The sequence below is a fragment of the Oncorhynchus keta genome, chromosome 25 (assembly GCF_023373465.1).
Source record: "Oncorhynchus keta strain PuntledgeMale-10-30-2019 chromosome 25, Oket_V2, whole genome shotgun sequence".
NCBI classification, from domain to species: domain Eukaryota; kingdom Metazoa; phylum Chordata; class Actinopteri; order Salmoniformes; family Salmonidae; genus Oncorhynchus; species Oncorhynchus keta.
Window position 1 is genome coordinate 36818683 of NC_068445.1, and position 26374 is coordinate 36845056.

Genomic DNA, 26374 nt, shown 5'->3' on the forward strand with positions numbered 1-26374 from the left:
GATGGAAGAGATACAGTATTTGTAAGATAATTATTCACACTGAAAAATAATTTATTGAGTAAATGTTTGTGTATTGTCCAATCAAATCAAATCAAATGTATTTGTCACATACACATGGTCAGCAGATGTTTATGCGAGTGTAGCGAAATGCTTGTGCTTCTAGTTCCGACAATGCAGTAATAACCAACGAGTAATCTAACCTAACAATTCCAAAACTACTACCTTATACACACAAGTGTAAAGGAATAAAGAATATGTACATAAAGATATGAATGAGTGATGGTACAGAACGGCATAGGCAAGATGCAGTAGATGGTATTGAGTACAGTATATACATATGAGATGAGTAATGTAGGGTATGTAAACAAAGTGGCATAGTTTAAAGTGGCTAGTGATACATGTATTACATAAAGATGCAGTAGATGATATAGAGTACAGTATATACGTATGCATATGAGATGAATAATGTAGGGAATGTAAACATTATATTAAGTAGCATTGTTTAAAGTGACTAGTGATATATTTTACATCAATTCCCATCAATTTCCATTATTAAAGTGGCTGGAGTTGAGTCAGTGTGTTGGCAGCAGCCACTCAATGTTAGTGGTGGCTGTTTAACAGTCTGATTGGCCTTGAGATAGAAGCTGTTTTTCAGTCTCCTGGTCCCTGCTTTGATGCACCTGTACTGACCTCGCCTTCTGGGTGATAGCGGGGTGAACAGGCAGTGGCTTGGGTGGTTGATGTCCTTGATGATCTTTATGGCCTTCCTGTGACATCGGGTGGTGTAGGTGTCCTGGAGGGCAGGTAGTTTGCCCCCGGTGATGCGTTGTGCAGACCTCACTACCCTCTGGAGAGCCTTACGGTTGTGGGCGGAGCAGTTGCCGCACCATGCGGTGATACAGCCCGACAGGATGCTCTCGATTGTGCATCTGTAGAAGTTTGTGAGTGCTTTTGGTGACAAGCTGAATTTCTTCAGCCTCCACGATGTCGGCTCTTCCTATCATTGTGAAGCAGAATTCACCAAGCGTTGGATTGTTCACCCACTAATCGGGAACGTGAGCTGGGATTAGACCGTCGTGAGACAGGTTAGATTTACCCTACTGATGATGTGTTGTTGCAATAGCCTCTGTGTGGGTGGACCAATTCAGTTTGTCTGTGATGTGTACGCCGAGGAACTTAAAACTTACTACCCTCTCCACAACTGTCCCATCGATGTGGATAGGGGGGTGCTCCCTCTGCTGTTTCCTGAAGTCCACAATCATCTCCTTTGTTTTGTTGATGTTGAGTGTGAGGTTATTTTCCTGACACCACACTCCGAGGGCCCTCACCTCCTCCCTGTAGGCCGTCTCGTCATTGTTGGTAATCCAGCCTACCACTGTAGTGTCATCCGCAAACTTGATGATTGAGTTGGAGGCGTGCATGGCCACGCAGTCGTGGGTGAGCGGGGTGGAGTACAGGAGAGGGCTCAGAACGCACCCTTGTTGGGCCCCAGTGTTGAGGATCAGCGGGGTGGAGATGTTGTTACCTACCCTCACCACCTGGGGGCGGCCCGTCAGGAAGTCCAGTACCCAGTTGCACAGGGCAGGGTCGAGATCCAAGTTAAATGCTGAGCTGAAGTCGATGAACAGCATTCCCACATAGGTATTCCCTGTCAAGGTAAAATAATTTGAACATTTGGAAAAATGAAGTAATCTTTTTGGACCTACTTCATCACTGTGTAACAGTTCTTAAGGTTGGCTAGTACAGTAATGCGTCCCTAGTGTGTAGAATTGTGTTTTTCATGTTTAATATTTCCAGCCTGAGCCCTACTCGCCTTAACAATGAAAGAGATTTAGTAATTGTGTTCATATAGTCCATGTTTACCAAACAGAGATTTTGTTTTTTACACTAAGCAGTTGAAGGTTGAAACCTACTCTTAATGTCTTAATGTATACACTGTGGCTGACCCAGCCTGTGTGTGTGTGTGCTCCATTAACATGACACTACAACATTCTATAGCAGCCATGTTGGAGCCTCATAAACATGACACTACAACATTCTATAGCAGCCATGTTGGAGCCTCATAAACATGACACTACAACATTCTATATCAGCCATGTTGGAGCCTCATTAACATGACACTACAACATTCTATATCAGCAATGTTGGAGCCTCATTAACATGACACTACAACATTCTATATCAGCAATGTTGGAGCCTCATTAACATGACACTACAACATTCTATAGCAGCCATGTTGGAGCCTCATTAACATGACACTACAACATTCTATAGCAGCCATGTTGGAGCCTCATTAACATGACACTACAACATTCTATAGCAGCCATGTTGGAGCCTCATAAACATGACACTACAACATTCTATATCAGCAATGTTGGAGCCTCATTAACATGACACTACAACATTCTATATCAGCAATGTTGGAGCCTCATTAACATGACACTACAACATTCTATAGCAGCCATGTTGGAGCCTCATTAACATGACACTACAACATTCTATAGCAGCCATGTTGGAGCCTCATAAACATGACATTTACATTTACATTTAAGTCATTTAGCAGACGCTCTTATCCAGAGCGACTTACAAATTGGTGCATTCACCGACATTACAACATTCTATATCAGCCATGTTGGAGCCTCATTAACATGACACGACAACATTCTATAGCAGCCATGTTGGAGCCTCATAAACATGACACTACAACATTCTATAGCAGCCATGTTGGAGCCTCATTAACATGACACTACAACATTCTATATCAGCCATGTTGGAGCCTCATTAACAAGACACTACAACATTCTATATCAGCCATGTTGGAGCCTCATTAACATGACACTACAACATTCTATAGCAGCCATGTTGGAGCCTCATTAACATGACACTACAACATTCTATATCAGCCATGTTGGAGCCTCATTAACATGACACTACAACATTCTACAGCAGCCATGTTGGAGCCTCATTAACATGACACTACAACATTCTATAGCAGCCATGTTGGAGCTCATTAACATGACACTACAACATTCTATATCAGCCATGTTGGAGCCTCATTAACATGACACTACAACATTCTATAGCAGCCATGTTGGAGCCTCATTAACATGACACTACAACATTCTACAGCAGCCATGTTGGAGCCTCATTAACATGACACTACAACATTCTATAGCAGCCATGTTGGAGCCTCATTAACATGACACTACAACATTATATAGCAGCCATGTTGGAGCCTCATTAACATGACACTACAACATTCTATAGCAGCCATGTTGGAGCCTCATAAACATGACACTACAACATTCTATATCAGCCATGTTGGAGCCTCATAAACATGACACTACAACATTATATAGCAGCCATGTTGGAGCCTCATTAACATGACACTACAACATTCTATAGCAGCCATGTTGGAGCCTCATTAACATGACACTACAACATTCTACAGCAGCCATGTTGGAGCCTCATAAACATGACACTACAACATTCTATATCAGCCATGTTGGAGCCTCATTAACATGACACGACAACATTCTATAGCAGCCATGTTGGAGCCTCATAAACATGACACTACAACATTCTATAGCAGCCATGTTGGAGCCTCATTAACATGACACTACAACATTCTATATCAGCCATGTTGGAGCCTCATTAACATGACACTACAACATTCTACTGCAGCCATGTTGGACCCTCATTAACATGACACTACAACATTCTATAGCAGCCATGTTGGAGCCTCATTAACATGACACTACAACATTCTATAGCAGCCATGTTGGAGCCTCATTAACATGACACCACAACATTCTATAGCAGCCATGTTGGAGCCTCATTAACATGACACTACAACATTCTATAGCAGCCATGTTGGAGCCTCATTAACATGACACTACAACATTCTATAGCAGCCATGTTGGAGCCTCATAAACATGACATTACAACATTCTATATCAGCCATGTTGGAGCCTCATTAACATGACACGACAACATTCTATAGCAGCCATGTTGGAGCCTCATAAACATGACACTACAACATTCTATAGCAGCCATGTTGGAGCCTCATTAACATGACACTACAACATTCTATATCAGCCATGTTGGAGCCTCATTAACATGACACGACAACATTCTATAGCAGCCATGTTGGAGCCTCATGAACATGACACTACAACATTCTATAGCAGCCATGTTGGAGCCTCATTAACAAGACACTACAACATTCTATATCAGCCATGTTGGAGCCTCATTAACATGACACTACAACATTCTATATCAGCCATGTTGGAGCCTCATTAACATGACACTACAACATTCTACAGCAGCCATGTTGGAGCCTCATTAAGATGACACTACAACATTCTATATCAGCCATGTTGGAGCCTCATTAACAAGACACTACACCATTCTACAGCAGCCATGTTGGAGCCTCATAAACATGACACTACAACATTCTATAGCAGCCATGTTGGAGCCTCATTAACATGACACTACAACATTCTATAGCAGCCATGTTGGAGCCTCATTAACATGACACTACAACATTCTATAGCAGCCATGTTGGAGCCTCATAAACATGACACTACAACATTCTATATCAGCCATGTTGGAGCCTCATAAACATGACACTACAACATTATATAGCAGCCATGTTGGAGCCTCATTAACATGACACGACAACATTCTATAGCAGCCATGTTGGAGCCTCATAAACATGACACTACAACATTCTATATCAGCCATGTTGGAGCCTCATTAACATGACACTACAACATTCTACAGCAGCCATGTTGGAGCCTCATAAACATGACACTACAACATTCTATATCAGCCATGTTGGAGCCTCATTAACATGACACAACAACATTCTACAGCAGCCATGTTGGAGCCTCATAAACATGACACTACAACATTCTATATCAGCCATGTTGGAGCCTCATTAACATGACACTACAACATTCTACAGCAGCCATGTTGGACCCTCATTAACATGACACTACAACATTCTATAGCAGCCATGTTGGAGCTCATTAACATGACACTACAACCATCTATATCAGCCATGGTGGAGCCTCATTAACATGACACGACAACATTCTATAGCAGCCATGTTGGAGCCTCATTAACATGACACTACAACATTCTACAGCAGCCATGTTGGAGCCTCATTAAGATGACACTACAACATTCTATATCAGCCATGTTGGAGCCTCATTAACAAGACACTACACCATTCTACAGCAGCCATGTTGGAGCCTCATAAACATGACACTACAACATTCTATATCAGCCATGTTGGAGCCTCATTAACATGACACTACAACATTCTATAGCAGCCATGTTGGAGCCTCATAAACATGACACTACAACATTCTATATCAGCCATGTTGGAGCCTCATTAACATGACACTACAACATTCTATAGCAGCCATGTTGGAGCCTCATTAACATGACACTACAACATTCTATAGCAGCCATGTTGGAGCCTCATTAACATGACAATACAACATTCTATATCAGCCATGTTGGAGCCTCATTAACATGACACTACAACATTCTATATCAGCCATGTTGGAGCCTCATTAACATGACATACAACATTCTATAGCAGCCAAGCCTCAGTAACATGACACTACAACATTCTACAGCAGCCATGTTGGAGCCTCATTAACAAGACACTACAACATTCTATAGCAGCCATGTTGGAGCCTCATTAACATGACACTACAACATTCTACAGCAGCCATGTTGGAGCCCCATTAACATTTGCATTTACATTTAAGTCATTTAGCAGACGCTCTTATCCAGAGCGACTTACAAATTGGTGCATTCACCAACATGACACTACAACATTCTACAGCAGCCATGTTGGAGCCTCATTAACATGACACTACAACATTCTATATCAGCCATGTTGGAGCCTCATTAACATGACACTACAACATTCTATATCAGCCATGTTGGAGCCTCATTAACATGACACTACAACATTCTATATCAGCCATGTTGGAGCCTCATTAACATGACACTACAACATTCTATAACAGCCATGTTGGAGCCTCATTAACATGACACTACAACATTCTATAGCAGCCATGTTGGAGTTCATTAACATGACACTACAACCATCTATATCAGCCATGTTGGAGCCTCATTAACATGACACTACAACATTCTATAGCAGCCATGTTGGAGCCTCATTAACATGACACTACAACATTCTATAACAGCCATGTTGGAGCCTCATTAACATGACACTACAACATTCTATAGCAGCCATGTTGGAGCCTCATTAACATGACACTACAACATTCTATATCAGCCATGTTGGAGCCTCATTAACATGACACTACAACATTCTATATCAGCCATGTTGGAGCCTCATTAACATGACACTACAACATTCTATATCAGCCATGTTGGAGCCTCATAAACATGACACTACAACATTCTATAGCAGCCATGTTGGAGCCTCATTAACATGACACTACAACATTCTATAGCAGCCATGTTGGAGCCTCATTAACATGACACTACAACATTCTATAGCAGCCATGTTGGAGCCTCATTAACATGACACTACAACATTCTATAGCAGCCATGTTGGAGCCTCATTAACATGACACTACAACATTCTATAGCAGCCATGTTGGAGCTCATTAACATGACACTACAACATTCTATAGCAGCCATGTTGGAGCCTCATTAACATGACATGGGGAATATTTAAATAATGCTATGATACTTAATGTAATGTAGTATTAGAACATTATTACAAAAATCTGAGCTTGTACCAGTAACCCAGTAATAACCTGCTGAATTAAGGGTTTACTGTGTGACAGCACGCCACTGAAGTGGATATCAATGATTGATGATAGGACTGATCAACGTAGGTCCAGAAACACTGCATTTCCGAGTTTCTGTTGCACACACAAACTCTGTGTCTCTGTGTCTCTGGTTCACAGTCCAATACGTCGCTAAATTACACTCATGCAGCCTGATAATCTGATAGAGAAGGGGAAGTGACATCATCTGCTTATTGTTTAGTCTGTTTACACTAACAGCCTCGTAACCGCAACATCGCATGGGGTTGACATCTTTGGGCCTGACTTGATGAATCTTTGCACATGTGTGCCTCTCAAGCCAACACACACGTGCACACACACACGACACACACACACACACACAGACGGATGTCAGAGTAACCCAAAGGCGCCAGACAACAGTGTCCCCCATTCTTTCTCTTTAATTTGGATAGACTCACAGCCTCCTTACCCCTCCACCCCCCCATCCCCCTCCCCACTCGTGTCATAATCTAATAAGATGACAAACAGCCAAACATCAGGGAGAGAGAGAGGATACATAGACATGGAGGATATTACACCATAAAGTAGAAAAAACATGTCTGCCTTTCTGATCACAGGCATCTACAGCAGTGGTATCCTTATGTGTGGAAACCAAATGGGGCGGCAGGGTAGCCTAGTGGTTAGAGCGTTGGACTAGTAACCGGAAGGTTGCAAGTTCAAACCCCCGAGCTGACAAGGTACAAATCTGTCGTTCTGCCCCTGAACAGGCAGTTAAACCCACTGTTTCCAGGCCGTCATTGAAAATAAGAAAATGTTCTCACCTGACTTGCCTAGTTAAATAAAGGTAAATGGAAAAAGAGTCAGAAGACAGGGCTGGATGATTTGAAACACAATAACAAGTTTGAAGTATTTTTCTTTAATACAATGTGTATTCTCAGTAGCAGAAGTTGGCAAAGAGCAGTGGTGAAATGTAACTGTAATTTCCACGGTGTGAAACAAACTCCTCCGTTCGACTGGAGACAAAGAGCCTTGTTGCCAGCACTGTTTCCATGACAACCATTCAACGTGTGGGTATGACCTTTTCTACAGAATATTGTTTTGATGTCATCTTTGACGAGGAGAACACCCCTCCCTCTTCTCACCTATCACCAAGTGCCCTAGAATTTCCTGTTGTACATGGTGATGGTGATGGTCATTAAAAACTACACGTTAGAAAATACATATTATCTTCTACAAATGGGCCAAAGCCCCTCAGACCTGGTCCCAGATCTGTTTGTGCTGTCTTCCCAACTCATATGGCAGGTAGGCCTGTGGTTAAAAGCGTTAAAACCGAAAGGTTGCTGGTTTGAATCCCTGAGCTGACAAGGTGAGACATCTGTCAATGTGCCCTTGAGCAAGTCACTAAACTCTAATTGCTCTGGAATAGAGTATGTCTACTAAATGACGTAAAACAACACAAACAGATCTGGACCAGAACTACCTCAGGCAGTGAATGTCTGTCCTAGTCATTATACTGTTTATGTGGGGAGCAGAAGTGTTCATTAGAAGTGGTGGTCAAATTATAAAGGCAGTGTTTTGTTTACCTGGCAGAGGTGGTAAAATGATCCTGGTGGTGTCTGTGTTTAGCTGGAAGTGGTGGAAAAATGAGCCTGGTGTGTTTAGCTGGAAGCGGTGGTAAAATGAGCCTGGTGGTGTCTGTGTTTACCAGACAGCAGAGGTAAAATGAGCCTGGTGGTGTCTGTGTTTAGCTGGAAGTGGTAAAATGAGCCAGGTGGTGTCTGTGTTTACCTGGCAACAGTGGTAAATTGAGCCATGTGGGTCCTCATGGGGTCCTCATGGGTCCTCATGGGTCCTCATGGGGTCCCTGCTCTTTGAAACAGATATCAGAGCCAGTTGCTTGGTTCTTGTAATGCCAGAAGGGGCTTTTACAGATGAGCTGTGCTGAGCAGATCCCAAGCAGATACTTTACGGCACAGCGTGCTCAATAAAACTGCGGCAGCATTCTGGATATCTATCTTTCTTTCCGGACCCCAAGCAGACCCATTAACAGACTGACAACACCCACCAGGCCTGCTCCGTGGCTCTGTCCTGCTATGAGCCGCACTGGGACCCCAGGTGGAGGCTAAGCAGACAGATAAAAGCATTAGGGATGCCGCCACTTACTATGAATAACTGCCTTAGATAGGCAATTGTCTTAATCTCTAATGTCTTTGTCAGAGCCACAGGAATATAATGAGTGGAGGGCCAGGCCATGTCAGTAGTTCTAGTGGTTGGAGGGCCAGGCCATGTCAGTTGTTCTAGTGGGTGGAGGACCAGGCCATGTCAGTTGTTCTAGTGGGTGGAGGGCCAGGCCATGTCAGTTGTTCTAGTGGGTGGAGGGCCAGGCCATGTCAGTTGTTCTAGTGGGTGGAGGGCCAGGCCATGTTCTAGTGGGTGGAGGGCCAGGCCATGCTCTAGTGGGTGGAGGGCCAGGCCATGTCGGTTGCTCTAGTGGGTGGAGGGCCAGGCCATGTCGGTTGTTCTCATGACGGTTGTTCTAGTGGGTGGAGGGCCAGGCCATGTCAGTTGTTCTAGGGGGTGGAGGGCCAGGCCATGTCAGTTGCTCTAGTGGGTGGAGGGCCAGGCCATGTCGGTTGTTCTCGTGACGGTTGTTCTAGTGGGTGGAGGGCCAGGCCATGTCAGTTGTTCTAGGGGGTGGAGGGCCAGGCCATGTCAGTTGTTCTAGTGGGTGGAGGGCCAGGCCATGTCAGTTGTTCTAGTGGGTGGAGGGCCATGTCAGTTGTTCTAGTGGGTGGAGGGCCAGGCCATGTCAGTTGTTCTAGTGGGTGGAGGGCCATGTCAGTTGTTCTGGAGTGGGTGGACTTTGACCTTAACCTCTGGTTCTGGGTCAGATATTTTGTCCAAATTACTAATGGTTACTGTTAGGTAAGGTTATTTGATTCTAGATCTGATGTTAAAGTCAACCTCTTTGGTTCTATCTTATCCCTGGTAATCACTTGGTCAATTAGTCTCACTGGACAGAGAATAGACACATCAGTAGTCTAGTCAGTCACTGACGGCAAGAAAAAGCTGAACCATCAGTGGTCCTCAAACACTGGAATTAAACACACTTAGTTTATAGTCCTGAATATCTAGAGGCGCGAGCCCCTAACACTGACATAAAGAACAAGAGACAGTAATTATACTTATTTGTACTTACGTGACATTTAAATTACATTCAATTACAAAGACAGTAATTACTGAGGGAGATATTGGATTACCAGGAGCACTTGACTTTTAGCAACTGGTGTCGTATTAAACATGACTTAACAAGAAGCTTATCATATTCCATCATGCAGCAGGAAGAACTATCATCACTGTCACGTTCTATCTCTCTCTATCCTAAACTGTCTGTCTGTCTGTCTGTCTGTCTGTCTGTCTGTCTGTCTGTCTGTCTGTCTGACTCTCCCTTTCTCCTGCGCTCTCGTTCTATCTCTCTCTATCCTAAACTGTCTGTCTGTCTGTCTGTCTGTCTGTCTGTCTGTCTGTCTGTCTGTCTGTCTGTCTGTCTGTCTGTCTGTCTGTCTGTCTGTCTGTCTGTCTGTCTGTCTGTCCCTTTCTCCTGCGCTCTCGTTCTATCTCTCTCTATCCTAAACTTTCTGTCTGTCTGTCTGTCTGTCTGACTCTCCCTTTCTCCTGCGCTCTCGTTCTATATCTCTCTATCCTAAACTCTCTGTCAGTCCGTCTGTCTGACTCTCTCTCTGTCTCTCTCTCTCCTGCTCTCTCGTTCTTTCTCTCTCTATCCTAAACTCTCTCTCTCTGTCCGTCTATCTGACTCCTTCTCTCTCCTGCTCTCTCATTCTTTCTCTCTCTATCCTTAACTCTCTCCCTGTTTGTCTGACTCTCTCTCTCTCCCCCCCTTTCTCTCCCTCTTTCACTCCCTACAAAAACACACAAACAGGCACATCATTCATCCCATTTTATGTTGCAGGAGATTAATTGAAGTAGACAACTTGAGCGATAACCATTATGCATTATCTTTGTTTTGTGTATGTATAGCCTATGTAGGAGTCTGTGTACGGATGTGTAAAGAGCAACTTCCTGCTGCTTCTCGTATACCCTCGAGTCCACAATGTGAATCCAGACTTCCATGGTAATACCTGACAATCAATCAAATGTATTTATAAAGGCTTTTTTTACATCAGCCGATGTCACAAAGTGACAGAAGCCCAGTCTAAAACCCCAAACAATTAATCAAGGACTATTAGTCAGAGTCTAGACCCATTCAGATCCCCTATCGACGTCCATATTTCATTCCCTGACATCCCTGTCCCTGCCTCCTTCCGTCATTCTCAGTCTCCTCACATCGTCCCCGTCTCGCTCTCTCGTTCAGGACCGATTGTTATGCTTGTTATGTGTTTAAGTATGGCTAAACTCCCTAAACTCCCTGATCTGTTTCACCTGTCTTTGTGCTTGCTTGTCTCCACACCCCTCCATGTGTCGCCCATCTTCCCCATTATCCCCACTGTATTTATACCTGAGTTCTCTGTTTGTCTGTTGCCAGTTTGTTTTGTTTGTCAAGTCTACCAGCGTTTCTTCCCTTGCTCCTGTCTCTTTCTAGTTCCTGTTTTCTAGTTTTCCCAGTTTTCCCCAATCTGCCTGCCGTTCTGTACCTTGTCACACCAACCTGGATTATTAACCTCTGCCTGCCCTGACGCCGAGACTGCCTGTCGTTCTGTACCATGGACTCTGATCTGGATTACTGACCTCTGCCTGCCCTTGACCTGTTGTTTTGCCTGCCCCCTGTTCTAGTAATACAATCTTGTTACTTCGACACTGTCTGCATCTGGTTCTTCCCTAAAACGTGATGCTCCCATAAAGTCATTACTAGAGAAAGACCTGTAGACAGACAGTGGACAATCAACAATCATGTAACACACTAGTAGTGGTGGAGAAAGTACCCAATTGTCATACTCGAGTAAAAGTAAAGATACCTTAATAGAAAATGACTCAAGAAAAAGTGAAAGTCACCCATTAAAATACTACTTGAGTAAAACTCTAAAAGTATTTGATTTGAAATGTACTTAAGTATCAAAAGTACATGTAATCACTAATATATTCTTAAGTATCAAAAGTAGGCATCATTTTCCTGTTTATTTTAATTTTATGGATAGCCAGGGGCGCACTCCAATACTCAGACATCATTTACAAACAAAGCATGTGTGTTTAGTGAGTCCGCCAGATCAGGGGCTGTAGGGATGACCAGGTATGTTCTCTTGATAAGTGTGTGAATTTGTTCATTTTCCTGTCCTGCTAAGCATTCAAAATGTAAAGAGTACTTTTGGGTGTCAGGGAAAATGTATGGAGTTAAAAGTATATAATTTTCTTTAGGACTGTAGTGAAGTAAAAGTAAAAGTTGTCAAAAATATACATAGTAAAGTTAGGAGTACAGATACCCCAAAAAACGTCTTAAGTAGTACTTTCAAGTATTTTTACTTAAGTAATTTAAACCACTGCACACTAGATAACACCCCTGGTTCAACGAGCCAAGCAATGACAATCTTCAATCAAGATTTTATTAGTTGAATCGGGTGAGTTACTCCTTGCACCCACATCGGCCATTTTGAGATAGAATTGAACACTCCTAGACTAACGGGTACTATAAGGCTTAGTGTTCTAAAAAAGGGTACTTACTTGCATCGGAGTAGACAGGGGGAGTGGAGGGCATGAAGGTGGGGAAGAAAAAGGAACGGAGGGAGCGATGGTCAGAGGAGTGTAGGGGTGAACGCTGGGTCGGCAGGTTCTCACAGCTCCCCATACTACTGTTGATCTTCAGGTGCTGAGGCTTGGACTTCTTCTGCTTCACTCTGAGACACATAGAAATACAAAATGACTCTTATTAAACAGTTATAAACTGATATTATACAATTTGAAAGCTCTTACGCACAGAGAAACAGTTAATCTGTAATTAAACAGTTATAAATTACAGTTATAAAGCTTTATTCTTCAATTATACACAGAGTTCAAGTAAAAGACACATCTCAACATCAACTGTTCAGAGGAGACAGGCCTTCATGGTCGAATTGCTGCAAAGAAACTACAACTAAAATACACCAATAAGAAGAGACTTGCTTGGGCCAATGGACATTAGACTGGTGTAAATCTGTCCTTTGGTCTGATGAATCCAAATGTGAGATTTTTGGTTCCAATCACCATGTCTTTGTGAGACACAGAGTAGGTGAACGGATGATCTCCGCATTTGTGGTTCCCACCGTGAAGCATGGAGGAGGAGGTGTGATGGTGCTTTGCTGGTGACACTGTCAGTGATTTATTTAGAATTCAAGGCACACTTAACCAACATGGCTACCACAGCATTCTGCAGTGATACGCCATTCCATCTGGTTTGGGACTATCTTTTGTTTTTCAACAGGACAATGACCCAAAACACACCTCCAGGCTGTGTAAGGGCTATTTGACCAATAAGGATGGTGATGGAGTGCTGCATCAGATGACCTGGCCTCCACAATCACCCGACCTCAACCAATTGAGATGGTTTGGGATGAGATTTGTATTTATTTATTTATTTATTTCACCTTTATTTAACCAGGTAGCAGTTCGACACATACAACAACACAGAGTTACACATGGAGTAAAACAAACATACAGTCAATAATACAGTAGAAAAGTAAGTCTATATACGTTGTGAGCAAATGAGGTGAGATAAGGGAGGTAAAAGCAACAAAAAAAAAGGCCATGGTGGCAAAGTAAATACAATATAGCAAGTATAACACTGGAATGTTTTGTCATCAAGGCAAAGGGTGGCTACTTTGAAGAATCTAAAATATAAAACATATTTTGACTTGATTAACACGTTTTTGGTTACCATATTCTACAATGCAGAAAATTGTACAAAATAGTAAAAAATAAGAACAACTCTTGAATGGGTCCAAATGTTAAAAAGCTCTTATAATACAACTTCTTATACAACTACAGTTATAAAACTGTTGATGATGTATAGCCATCAGTTGAAAGATGCAGTATAACATGGCTAGGGTTATCCAGAGTCCCCCCCCCCCCTCATTTTATACTTTGAAAACGGCAAACTCAAATAACTTCAGACATGTAAAATATCCTGAGACGTCATATCATCATTCTCCCTGAAGGCTGAGTGTGAGATAGAGAAACAGAGACAGAGCGAAAGTGACAGAGTGGAGTGCACAGAGTGAGAGAGAGTGAGAGTGAGAGAGAGTGAGAGTGAGAGAGAGAGAAAGAGAGAAATGAATTTAATAAGCCTCCCCAGATCAGTCTTATGCCCTCCCCCCCATGCACCCTGCCTCTGCAGCAAGGGCCTCAACATGGCCCAACCCCAACTAATCAAATCAAATCAAATGTATTTATATAGCCCTTCGTACATCAGCTGATATCTCAAAGTGCTGAACAGAAACCCAGCCTAAAACCCCAAACAGCAAGCAATGCAGGTGTAGAAGCACGGTGGCTAGGAAAAACTCCCTAGAAAGGCCAAACCCTAGGAAGAAACCTAGAGAGGAACCAGGCTATGTGGGGTGGCCAGTCCTCTTCTGGCTGTGCCGGGTGGAGATTATAGCAGAATATGGCCAAGATGTTCAAATGTTCATAAATTACCAGCATGGTCGTATAATAATAAGGCAGAACAGTTGAAACTGGAGCAGCAGCACGGTCAGGTGGACTGGGGACAGCAAGGAGTCATCTAATACACCGGCCCAACCCCCACTAATACACCCGCTCAAGGTCCATCCTGCGACCTAAGTGGTATGTATTTGATGCTCAACATGCTCTGCTCACACCTACCGTAATGGTCCCAGCCACAGGAAAACAACACTAGACACTATGGAACACAAAGCATTTACTATCTCATCCTGGAATATACAAGGTCAGAGGTCATCTGCATTTGGCCTAAAGAGCATGAACCAAGACTTCATCAAAGAAATCAGAAATACAGACGTTGACATCTTGCAAGAAACATGGTATAGAGGAGCCCCTGGTTACTCACTAGGTTACAGAAAGCTGGTAGTCCCATCCATCAAACTACCAGGTGTGAAACAGGGAAGGGACTCAAGGGGTATGCTAATTTGTTATAGATCAGAACTAATCCCCTCTATTAAATTAGTTAGAACAGAAACATTTGACATCTGGCTTGAAATTAATAAGGAAATGATCTCCTCATGTTTGCTACCTATATCCCCCCCAATAGAATTCCCATACTTTAACGATGACAGCTTCTCCATCCTAGAAGGGGAGATCAACCATTTCCAGGCCTTGGGGCATAGTCCTAGTCTGTGGTGAATGTCACCCTCAGCACACAGGGGGACAAACACCTACCTGGAGGTGACAACATTCCCTCCCAAATATGCCCCCCCTAGACACAATTATGACAAAACAACCAACAATAACAGGTCACAACTCCTGCAACTCTGTCACACGCTGGGTCTGTGCATAGTCAATGGTAGGCTTCAAGGAGACTCTTACGGTAGGTACACCTATAGCTCTGTCACACGCTGGGTCTGTGCATAGTCAATGGTAGGCTTCAAGGAGACTCTTACGGTAGGTACATCTATAGCTCTGTCACACGCTGGGTCTGTGCATAGTCAATGGTAGGCTTCAAGGAGACTCTTACGGTAGGTACATCTATAGCTCTGTCACACGCTGGGTCTGTGCATAGTCAATGGTAGGCTTCAAGGAGACTCTTACGGTAGGTACACCTATAGCTCTGTCACACGCTGGGTCTGTGCATAGTCAATGGTAGGCTTCAAGGAGACTCTTACGGTAGGTACACCTATAGCTCTGTCACACGCTGGGTCTGTGCATAGTCAATGGTAGGCTTCAAGGAGACTCTTACGGTAGGTACATCTACAGCTCATCCCTTGGTAGTAGTACTGTAGACTACTTTATCACTGACCTCAACACAGAGTCTCTCAGAGCATTTACAGTCATCCCACTGACACCCCTATCAGATCACAGCAAAATCACAGTCTTGAATCACAGTACTTGAACAGATACATACTCAATCATGAGGCATCAAAGCCAAAGGAACTGCATAATATTAAGAAACACTATAGTTGGAAGGAAAGTAGTGTAGAAACCTACCAAAAAACAATGAGACAACAACAAATTCAATCCCTTTAAGACAGATTCCTGGAAAAAATGTTCCACTGTAATAGTGAAGGTGTAAACTTGGCAGTAAGAAAACCAAAACAGTATATTTAACCTAAAGCTTCCCTATCAAATCTAAAAATGTCAAGCAGACAACCTAAGAAAGTTAACAATAATGACAAATTGTTTGATGAAGAATGCAAAAACATAACAAAGAAATTGAGAAACCTATCCAAACAAAAACATAGAGACCCAGAAAACCCGAGCCTACAGTACACCTTCACTATGGCAAATCTGTAACGGTTCTCTTCTTCCTCTGAAGAAGAGGTGTAGTAGCAGGGATCGGACCAAGACGTAGAGTGGTTCTTTTAATAACGAAAACTATACATGAAATAGACTACAAAACAAGAAAAATGAAAACAAGGAACATGAAAACAAGGAACATGAAAACAAGGAACATGAAAACAAGGAACATGAAAACAAGGAACATGAAAACAAGGAACATGAAAACAAGGAACATGAAAACAAGGAACATGAAAACAAGGAACATGAAAACAAGGAACATGAAAACAAGGAACAGTCCCGTGTGGTACAAATACTGACACAGGAGACAACCACCCACAAAACCCAACACAAAACAGGCTACCTAAATATGGTTCCCAATCAGAGACAATGACTAACACCTGCCTCTGATTGAGAACCATATCAGGCCAAACATAGAAATAGACAAACCAGACACACAACATAGAATGCCCACCCAGCTCACGTCCTGACCAACACTAAAACAAGGAAAACACACAAGAACGATGGTTAGAATGTGACAAAATCACTAACATGACACAGAAATACACTATGGGAAAAAGAAGGAACACTTCAGAAATCAGCTCAATGTAATTGAAGAATCCATACAATCTAACCACTTCTGGGGAAAATTAGAACACACTAAACAAACAACAACACAGAGAGTTATCTATCCAAAACGGAGATGTGTGAATAAACCACTTCTCCAATCCCTTTAGCTCTGTAACAAAGAACAAACAGCAAAAACATATGCATGATCAATTACACATATTAGAATCAGCTATTAAAGACTACCAGAACCCACTGGATTCTCCAATTACATTGAATGAACTTCAGCACAAAATACAAACCCTCCAACCCAAAAAGGCATGTGGTGTTGATGGTGTCCTAAATGAAATGATAAAATATACAGACCACAAATTCCAATTGGCTATACTTAAACTCTTTAACATCATCCTTAGCTCTGTCATCTACCCCGATATTTGGAACCAAGGACTGATCACCCCAATCCACAAAAGTGGAGACAAATTTGACCCCAATAACTTCCGTGGGATATGTGTAAACAGTAACCGTGGGAAAATCCTCTGCAATATCATTAACAGTAAGACTCGTACATTTCCTCAGTGAAAACAATGTACTGACCAAATGTCAAATGGTTTTTTAACCAAATTACCATACGACAGACCACCTATTCACCCTAAACACACTAATTCACGAACAAACTAGAACAAAGGCAACGTTTTCTCATACTTTGTTGATTTCAAAAAAGCTTTTGACTCAATTTGGCATGAAGGTTTGCTATACAAATTGATGAAAAGTTGTGTTGCGGGAAAAACCTACAACATTATAAAATCCATGTACACAAACAACAAATGTGCAGCTAAAATTGGCAAAAAAACACATACATTTCTTTCCACAGGGCCATGGGGTGAGACAGGGATGCAGCTTGAGCACCACCCTCTTCAACACATATATCAACAAATTGGTGAGGGCACTAGAACAGTCTGCAGCACCCAGCTTCACCCTACCGGAATCTGAAGTCAAATGTCTACTGTTTGCTGATGATCTGGTGCTTCTGTCCCCAACCAAGGAGGGCCTACAGCAGCATTTAGATCTTCTGAACAAATTCTGCCAGACCTGGGCTCTGACAGTAAATCTCAGTAAGACAAAAAATAATGGTGTTCCAAAAAATCCAGGCACCAGGACCACAAATACAAATTCCATCTTGACACCGTCCACCTACAGCACACAAAAAACAATACATACCTCGGCCTAAACATCAGCGCCACAGGTAACTTCCACAAAGCTGTGAACAATCTGAGAGTCAAGGCAAGAAGGGCCTTCTACGCCATCAAAATGAACATAACATTTGACATACCAATTAGGATCTGGCTAAAAAATACTTGAAATCAGTTATAGAACCTATTGCCCTTTATGGTTGTGAGGTCTGGGGTCCACTCACCAACCAAGATTTCACAAAATGGGACAAACACCAAATTGAGAAATTTAGCAAAAATATCCTCAGTGTACAACGTAAAACACCAAATAATGCATGCAGAGCAGAATAAGGACAATACCCGCTAATGATAGAAAGTGCCAGACAGACAGACAGACAGACAGAGAGAGAGAGACAGACAGACAGAGAGAGACACAGAGATAAAGACAGACAGACAGACAGACAGACAGACAGACAGACAGACAGACAGACAGACAGACAGACAGACAGACAGACAGAGAGAGAGAGAGACAGACAGACAGAAACAGACAGATAGAGCCACAGAGTCCCAGGCAGGTAGAGATAGAGAAACAGAAATAGACAGAAACAGACAGACAGAGACACAGTGTCCAAGGCAGGCAGAGAAACAGAAACAGACAGACAGAGACACAGTGTCCCAGGGAGGCAGAGAAACAGAAACAGAAACAGACACAGACACAGTGTCCCAGGCAGGCAGAGAAACAGAAACAGACAGACAGAGACACAGTGTCCCAGGGAGGCAGAGAAACAGAAACAGACAGACAGAGACACAGTGTCCCAGGCAGGCAGAGTGAGACTGCAGTCAGTTAGTATAAGCCTGCAGGACATATCCTCAGTCACACAATTAGACCTTTTAAAGTCCTCCGACACATTGTCACAATCTTTCTTCTGCAATAAGGAAGCTGCCTGCAGGTTATCACTTTCTCACTAAAGCCTTTGTCGGCAATAACTCTAAAACCACATTATGCATTAAAATCTAATTTGGCCCATTCATCTCTCCCTATGTGTGGACAGAAAGAATGAGAGAGAGTGAGAGAGAAAGACAGACAGACGGACGGACGGACGGACGGACGGACAGACAAACAGACAGACAGACAGACAGACAGACAGACAGACAGACAGACAGACAGACAGACAGACAGACAGACAGACAGACAGACAGACAGACAGACAGACAGACAGACAGACAGACAGACAGACAGACAGACAGACAGACAGACAGACAGAAAGAGAGAAAGAGAGAAAGAGAGAAAGAGAGAAAGAGAGAAAGAGATATAAACATTTATCTGTTTATTTATTTGTATTTTATATACTTCCAACTATTTGCACATTGGTGCATTGTACATAGCCAATAATATAACATTTGAATAGCCTATATTCTTTTAAAACGTTTGTTAAAACTGTTAATTTATGATTGTTTATTATCTATTTCACTTGCACAATGTAAACATATGTTTCCCATGCCAATAAAGTATTTTGAATTGAATTGAGAGAAGGAGAGAGGGACTCCCAATATGGCTGCTTACTACAAAGAGATGAGAGAGATGGAGAGAGAGAGAGATGGTGTTCCAAAAAAGGTCCAGTCGCCAGGACCACAAATGCAAATTCCATCTTGACACCGTCCACTAACATACTTTGGCCTAAACATCAGCGCCACAGGTAACTTCCACAAAGCTGTGAACAATCGGAGAGACAAGGCAAGAAGGGCATTCTATGCCATCAAAAGGGACATAAAATTTGATATACCAATTAGGATGTGGCAAAAAATACTTGAATCAGTTATAGGACCCATTGCCCTTTGTGGTTGTGAGGTTTGGGGTTTGCTCACCAAACCAAGAATTCACAAAATAGGACAAACACCAAACACCAAAAATATCCTCAGTGTACAACATAAAACACCAAATACTGCATGCAGAGCAGAATTAGGCCGATACCCGCTAATTATCAAAATCCAGAAAAGAGCCTTTAAATTCTTCAACCACCTAAAAGGAAGCGATTCCCAAACCTTCCATAACAAAGCCATCACCTACAGAGAGATGAACCTGGAGAAGAGTCCCCTAAGCAAGGTGGTCCTGGGGCTCTGTTCACAAACACAAAGTGACCCCACAGAACCACAGGACAGCAGCACAATTAGACCCAACCAAATCATGAGAAAACAAAAAGATAATTACTTGACACATTGGAAAGAATTAACAAAAAAACTAGAATGCTAGTTGGCCCTAAACAGAGAGTACACAGTGGCAGAATACCTGACTACTGTCCCTGACACAAACTTAAGGAAAGCTGTGACTATGTACAGACTCAGTGAGCATAGCCTTGCTATTGAGAAAGGCCGGCTTAGGCAGACCTGGCTCACAAGAGAAGACAGGCTATGTGCTCACTGCCTACAAAAGGAGGTGGAAACTGAGCTGCACTTCCTAACCTTCCTAACCTGCCCAATGTATGACCATATTAGAGACACATATTTCCCTCAGATTACACAGATCCACAAAGAATTCGAAAACAAACCCAATGTTGATAAACTCCCATATCTATTGGGTGAATTTCCACAGTGTGCCATCACAGCAGCAATTTTTGTGACCTGTCGCCACAAGAAAAGGGCAACCAGTGAAGAACAAACACCATTGTAAATACAACCCATATTTATGCTTATTTATTTTCCCTTTTGTACTTTAACATCGTTACAACACTGTATATATATATATATAAACATAATATGACATTTGAAATGTCTTTATTCTTTTGGAACTTCTGTGAGTGTAATATTTACTGTTCATTTGTATTGTTTATTTCACTTTTGTATATTATCTACCTCACTTGCTTTGACAATGTTAACATATGTTCCCCATGCCAATAAAGCCCCTTGGATTGAATTGAGAGGATGGAGGATGACAGGTGTCAAGTAAGATGTCATTAGAGTGTGAATAATTCTACCACGATTGCTGAAATCAGCAGCATGGCAGTCTGTTCAGTCCTGGGGGGGGGACATGGAACATAAGGCTACTGTCATATTTCAACATACTGTCAGAAAGGGAATTCTCTTAATGTGGGAGTCAACACCATCCATTATATGGATTCTTTCCATATGATGAGTGGTCCTTGGACTAAGTAGGGCTTAAGTGTACCCTACCTAGCTCAATAAGCACACTAGTACTGGTAAGTGTGCCATCATACCTTCAGCCAGGGAAATCTTTGAGGTGAGAGTCAACATATTCTATGTGGGGGTTGCAATATCCACGTTATAGATTTCATACTAGCATGAGTAAACTCTAAGTTGCACGCTAGTAAGGTACAGTATATTTTATATTATTATGAATAATGGGACACACACTGTCACAGTTTTTATTTTATTTTTTACATTTAAAATTGTACCTTTATTTAACTAGGCAAGTCAGTTAAGAACAAATTCTTATTTTCAATGACGGCCTAGGAACAGTGGGTTAACTGCCTGTTCAGGGGCAGAACGACAGATTTGTACCTTGTCAGCTCAGGGATTTGAACTTGCAACCTTCCAGTTACTAGTCCAACGCTCTAACCACTAGGCTACCCTGCCGTAGATTGATGTTCGGGGTCTGAAGTTCATAGCCTTGTTATTTGTACATTCTACAATGTATAGAGTTAGTTGAATCAGAATCCCATTGCCCAGTGTCGTGACTGTGTTTATAGAGCTGAAAACCTGATGCAACCTAAAAACACTTTGATTTTCTTTAAAGGCTCAACTCCCTTTCTTGGCAAGACATCAGCATTGCTGGAGGGAGCAGGAAAACACCACTATCTGGTGTGGACATTACACAGAAGAGCAAATAGGAACACACATGCAAGCACGCACACACACACACACACACCCCAATTACGTTGATATAGACTGAAGGAATCCTCATTTGATCCGTCGTAAGACCGCAGAGAGAAATGCAACACTTCAAACAAACACATCCTTTGCGGATAAATCAAATGAAAGGAAGTGAAAAGCGTACGTCATGACTATTCCACAGGTTCCTGTCTCTACGTGTGAATCATCACAACCTGTGGGAATATTTTCCACTGAAGAACTACAGCCTGTACTGTTGGTTCATTAACTATTGTGTCCTTCTCCTAAAAAGCACTGCAGAGATTCCATCTGCATACCTCTGTACTAACTAACCTCAGAGCTGGGTTCAGATACTATTTGAACCCTGACAAATACTTTAAGCGTTTGCTCTAGCGTGCCTGAAGTGGCAAGATAGGCAGGGTTTTCACTTATGATTCTATTGGATAAACAAGGATGTCCATTATCTCCAAATGTATTTGTTATGGCCATTGAAATGCTCTCTCTTAAGATCAGATCAAGAATAAGATCAAGGGTTAGGAAATCCACGGCCTAAAAACAAAAGTGCCGACGTCCAGTCCTGGATAACTGTGTAGTCTCATTGACGATCTAGATCATTTCTCTCGCTTCTCTGGACTAAATGATTATGACATTACCCTGTAGTTATAAAATGATATGATGGTGAAGTAGACATACTTAATATTCATATCCCTAAAGATATAAAATAACTTACCAAGACTCATTTCAATAGAAAGTTTGCCAAAATAAACAAGATCTTGCAACCATGGAGAGGTACCTGTCTATTTATGGAAAAATCACACTGCTTAACACATCAGTCATATCACAGTTTACTTACTTACTTATGGCCCTGATTACTCCAGATGACTCGTTTCTTAATGTATATGAGCAATATTATTAAAATGTATTTGGAATGGTAAGCCAGAGAAAATTAAACATGCCTATTTATATAATGAATATGAGTTTGGGGGTTTTTAAATATTAAAGCATTGAACCTCTCACTAAAAGCGTCACTCATACAAAAGTTATACTTAAGCCCAAAATGGTTCTCCAGTTGATTTTTAAGGCAGGCTCATTCTTCATTACAAAATCGCTTTTTACCTTCATGCAGATTACAACCTCTTATTTTCAGTTAATTAAAAATTAAACCTTGTTCAAAGCATCGCCCTTTCTCAACCAAGCCATACAAACGATTACAATTTACATTTCAGCCTCAAGAAAATAAAAAACAATTCTGGTTAATTAAACTCAAATACACTAATTGATTAAAAACACATATAAAAAAATATAAAATCATTATTTTTATTAATTATATCATGAATATGAATGGTGGTGTTACGTCACGCATGCAGCTATCTAAAATATATAGGAATGTTTGCTCGATACAAACTGATAACCAATTGATTGTAGCATTACCGCAGAAATGGAGAAGGCAAGTGGAAGGTGGAGAAGGTAAGGAAATTCTTTGTCTGCCCTATATTAAAGATCCAAATTAGATTTGTATTTTTTTTTTTTAGAACATCAACATTTTCATTAATAAATAAAAAATACCAGTTCCATTTGATGACAGCTGCTTCAAACAGGTTACAAAAATGCTGAGAAGACATCTTTGACGTTCCGATCTCATGGCACTTGATTCAACAATTAGTTGAATTTATTTTAAATGAAAATTATTTTACAAAATTCTTGCTACCAACAAAATGTTATATATACAGTATATGGGGCATACAACCAGCTATGCAGAATGTGCTGTGAAGAGATGGATCATCTACTTTTTGGTATTGCCCCCTTGCAGCTGGTTTCTGGTCACAGGTTCAGGAGTGTCATAACAAAAGTCATAACATTTAGAAAAATAAAAAATGTATTTCACCTTTATTTAACCAGGTAGGCTAGTTGAGAACACCTTTATTTAACCAGGTAGACTAGTTGAGAACACCTTTATTTAACCAGGTAGGCTAGTTGAGAACACCTTTATTTAACCAGGTAGGCTAGTTGAGAACACCTTTATTTAACCAGGTAGGCTAGTTGAGAACACCTTTATTTAACCAGGTAGGCTAGTTGAGAACACCTTTATTTAACCAGGTAGGCTAGTTGAGAACAAGTTATCATTTGCTACTGCGACCTGGCCAAGATAAAGCACAGCAGTTCGACACATACAACAACACAGAGTTAAACATGGAGTAAAACAAACATACAGTCAATAATACAGTAGAAAAAAATACAAATCTATATACAGTGAGTGCAAATGAGGTAAGATAAGGGAGGTAAGGCAATAAATAGGCCATGGTGGCAAAGTAATTACAATATAGCAATTAGACACTGGAATGGTAGATGTGCAGAAGATTAATGTGCAAGTAGAGATACTGGGGTGCAAATGAGCAAGATTAATAAATAAATACAGTATGGGGATGAGATAGTTGGATGGGCTGTTTACAGATGGGCTATGTACAGGTGCAGTGATCTGTGAGCTGCTCTGACAGCTGGTGCTTAAAGCTAGTGAGGGAGATATGGGTCTCCAGCTTCAGTGATTTTTGCCATTTGTTCCAGTCATTGGCAGCAGAGCACTGGAAGGAAAGGCGGCCAAAGGAGGAATTGGCTTTGGGGGTGACCAGTGAGATATACCTGCTGGAGCGTGTGCTACGAGTGGGTGCTGCTATGTTGACCAGTGAGCTGAGATAAGGCGGGGCTTTACCTAGCTGAGACTTGTAGATGACCTGAGCCAGTGGGTTTGGCGACGAGTATGAAGCGATGGCCAGTCAACAAGAGCATACAGGTCGCAGTGGTGGGTAGTATATGTGTCACGACTTCCGCCGAAGTTGGCTCCCCTGCCAGTTCTGGTGGTGCTCGGCGGTCGTCGTCACCGTCCTACTAGCCACTACCGATCCCTTTTCCGTTTGTCTGTTGGTTTTGTCTTATTAGTTTCACCTGTGTGTATTTGAGTTTAATTAGCTTCCCTATATGTAGTAGTTTGACCCGCCCTTGTTTTGTGCGGGATTGTTTTTTGTTACTCTGTTGGTTGTGGTTTCATGTTTGTATTCTCCGGTCTGTTTGGTCCTGTGTTTGGGCTGGTCTGTTTGGTCCTGTGTTTGGGCTGGTCTGTTCTATGCGCCCTGTATGTTGGCGTGACCGTTTTTTGGCGGGAGAATAAATCATGATTTACTGAACCCTGCTCTCTGCACCTGATTCCAACCCACCACTCCTAGTATCCCGTGACAATATGGGGTTTTGGTGACAAAACAGATGGCACTGTGATAGACTGCATCCAATTTGCTGTGTAGAGTGTTGGGAAAAAAACTCTGTAGTACTTGCCGATGACGAGCATACCCATAACATGATGCAGGCACGACCATGCTTGAAAATATGAAGAGTGGTATTCACTGATGCATTGTGTTGGTTTTGCCCAAAACATAATGCTTTGTATTCAGGAATTAAAGTTAATTTCTTACCCAATCTTTTTTACAGTTTTACTTTAGTGCCTTATTGCAAACAGGATGCATCTTTTGGAATATTTTTATTCTGTACAGGCTTCCTTCTTTTCACTTTGTCATTTAGGTTAGTATTGTGGAGTAACTGCAATGTTGTTGATCCATCCTCAGTTTTCTCCTATCACAGCCATTAAACTCTGTAACTGTTTTAGTCACCATTGGCCTCCATGGTAAAATCCCTGATTTCCTTCCTCTCCGGCAACTGAGATAGGAAGGACGCCTGTATCTTTGTAGTAATTGGGTGTATTGATATACCTTCAAAAAGTGTCATTAATAACTTCACCATGCTCAAAAGGATATTGAATGTCTGCTTTGTTTTACCCATCTACCAATAGGTACCCTTCTTTGTGAGGCATTGAAAAACCTCCCTGGTTGTTGTGGTTGAATCATGTGTTTGAAATTCACTGCTCGACTGAAGGACCTCTCAGATAATTGTATGTGTGGGGTACAGAGATGAGGTAGTCATTAAAAAATAATGTTAAACACTATTACTGCACACATAGTGAGTCCATGCAACTTATCATGTGACTGGTTGAAATCTTCTTGACTCAAGACATTTCAGCGTTTAATTTTTAATGAATTGTGTAAACTTAGACATTATTGGGTACTATGTGTGTAGGGCAGAGACACAAAATCTGTAACACATCAAAATGTAGAAAATTAATACTTTCTGAAGGCATTGTATATATATATAATCTGTAATGCATATATATATATATATATATATATATACATACAATGCCTTCAGAAAGTATTATTTTTCTACATTTTGATGCGTTACAGATTTTGTGTTACAGATTTTGTGTCTCACATAGTACCCAATAATGTCTAAGAAATCACAATTAATTATATATATATATATATATATATACACATTTTATTGGTTCCATTGTGTCAGGCAAACTCAATAAAGTTCAGATAAAGTATTTGACTAGGTCTCACTAACATCAGTAACAATACATATTCAGATGCTTTCACTGGGCCCATATGGAGAAAGAAGAGTCCTGTTGTTTTTATGCAAATGGTTTTTGGGTATATTATCAGTCTTTCACTGACACCTTCATGCTGTTTTAATAAAGGTTGAAGAGAGGTT

The 26374-nt window shown here is 41.6% G+C and overlaps 1 protein-coding gene across 3 annotated transcripts in view; it reads right to left on the reverse strand.

Moving 5' to 3' along the window:
• Positions 1–26374, reverse strand: part of LOC118371988 (kinase suppressor of Ras 2-like) — a 122607-nt gene that overhangs the window by 49929 nt on the left and 46304 nt on the right. For all 3 annotated transcript variants that reach the window (XM_052479220.1, XM_052479221.1, XM_052479219.1), the window contains exon 6: positions 12483–12655. In XM_052479220.1, the coding sequence (XP_052335180.1) occupies positions 12483–12655 (173 nt within the window). The remainder of the gene's footprint in view (positions 1–12482; positions 12656–26374) is intronic.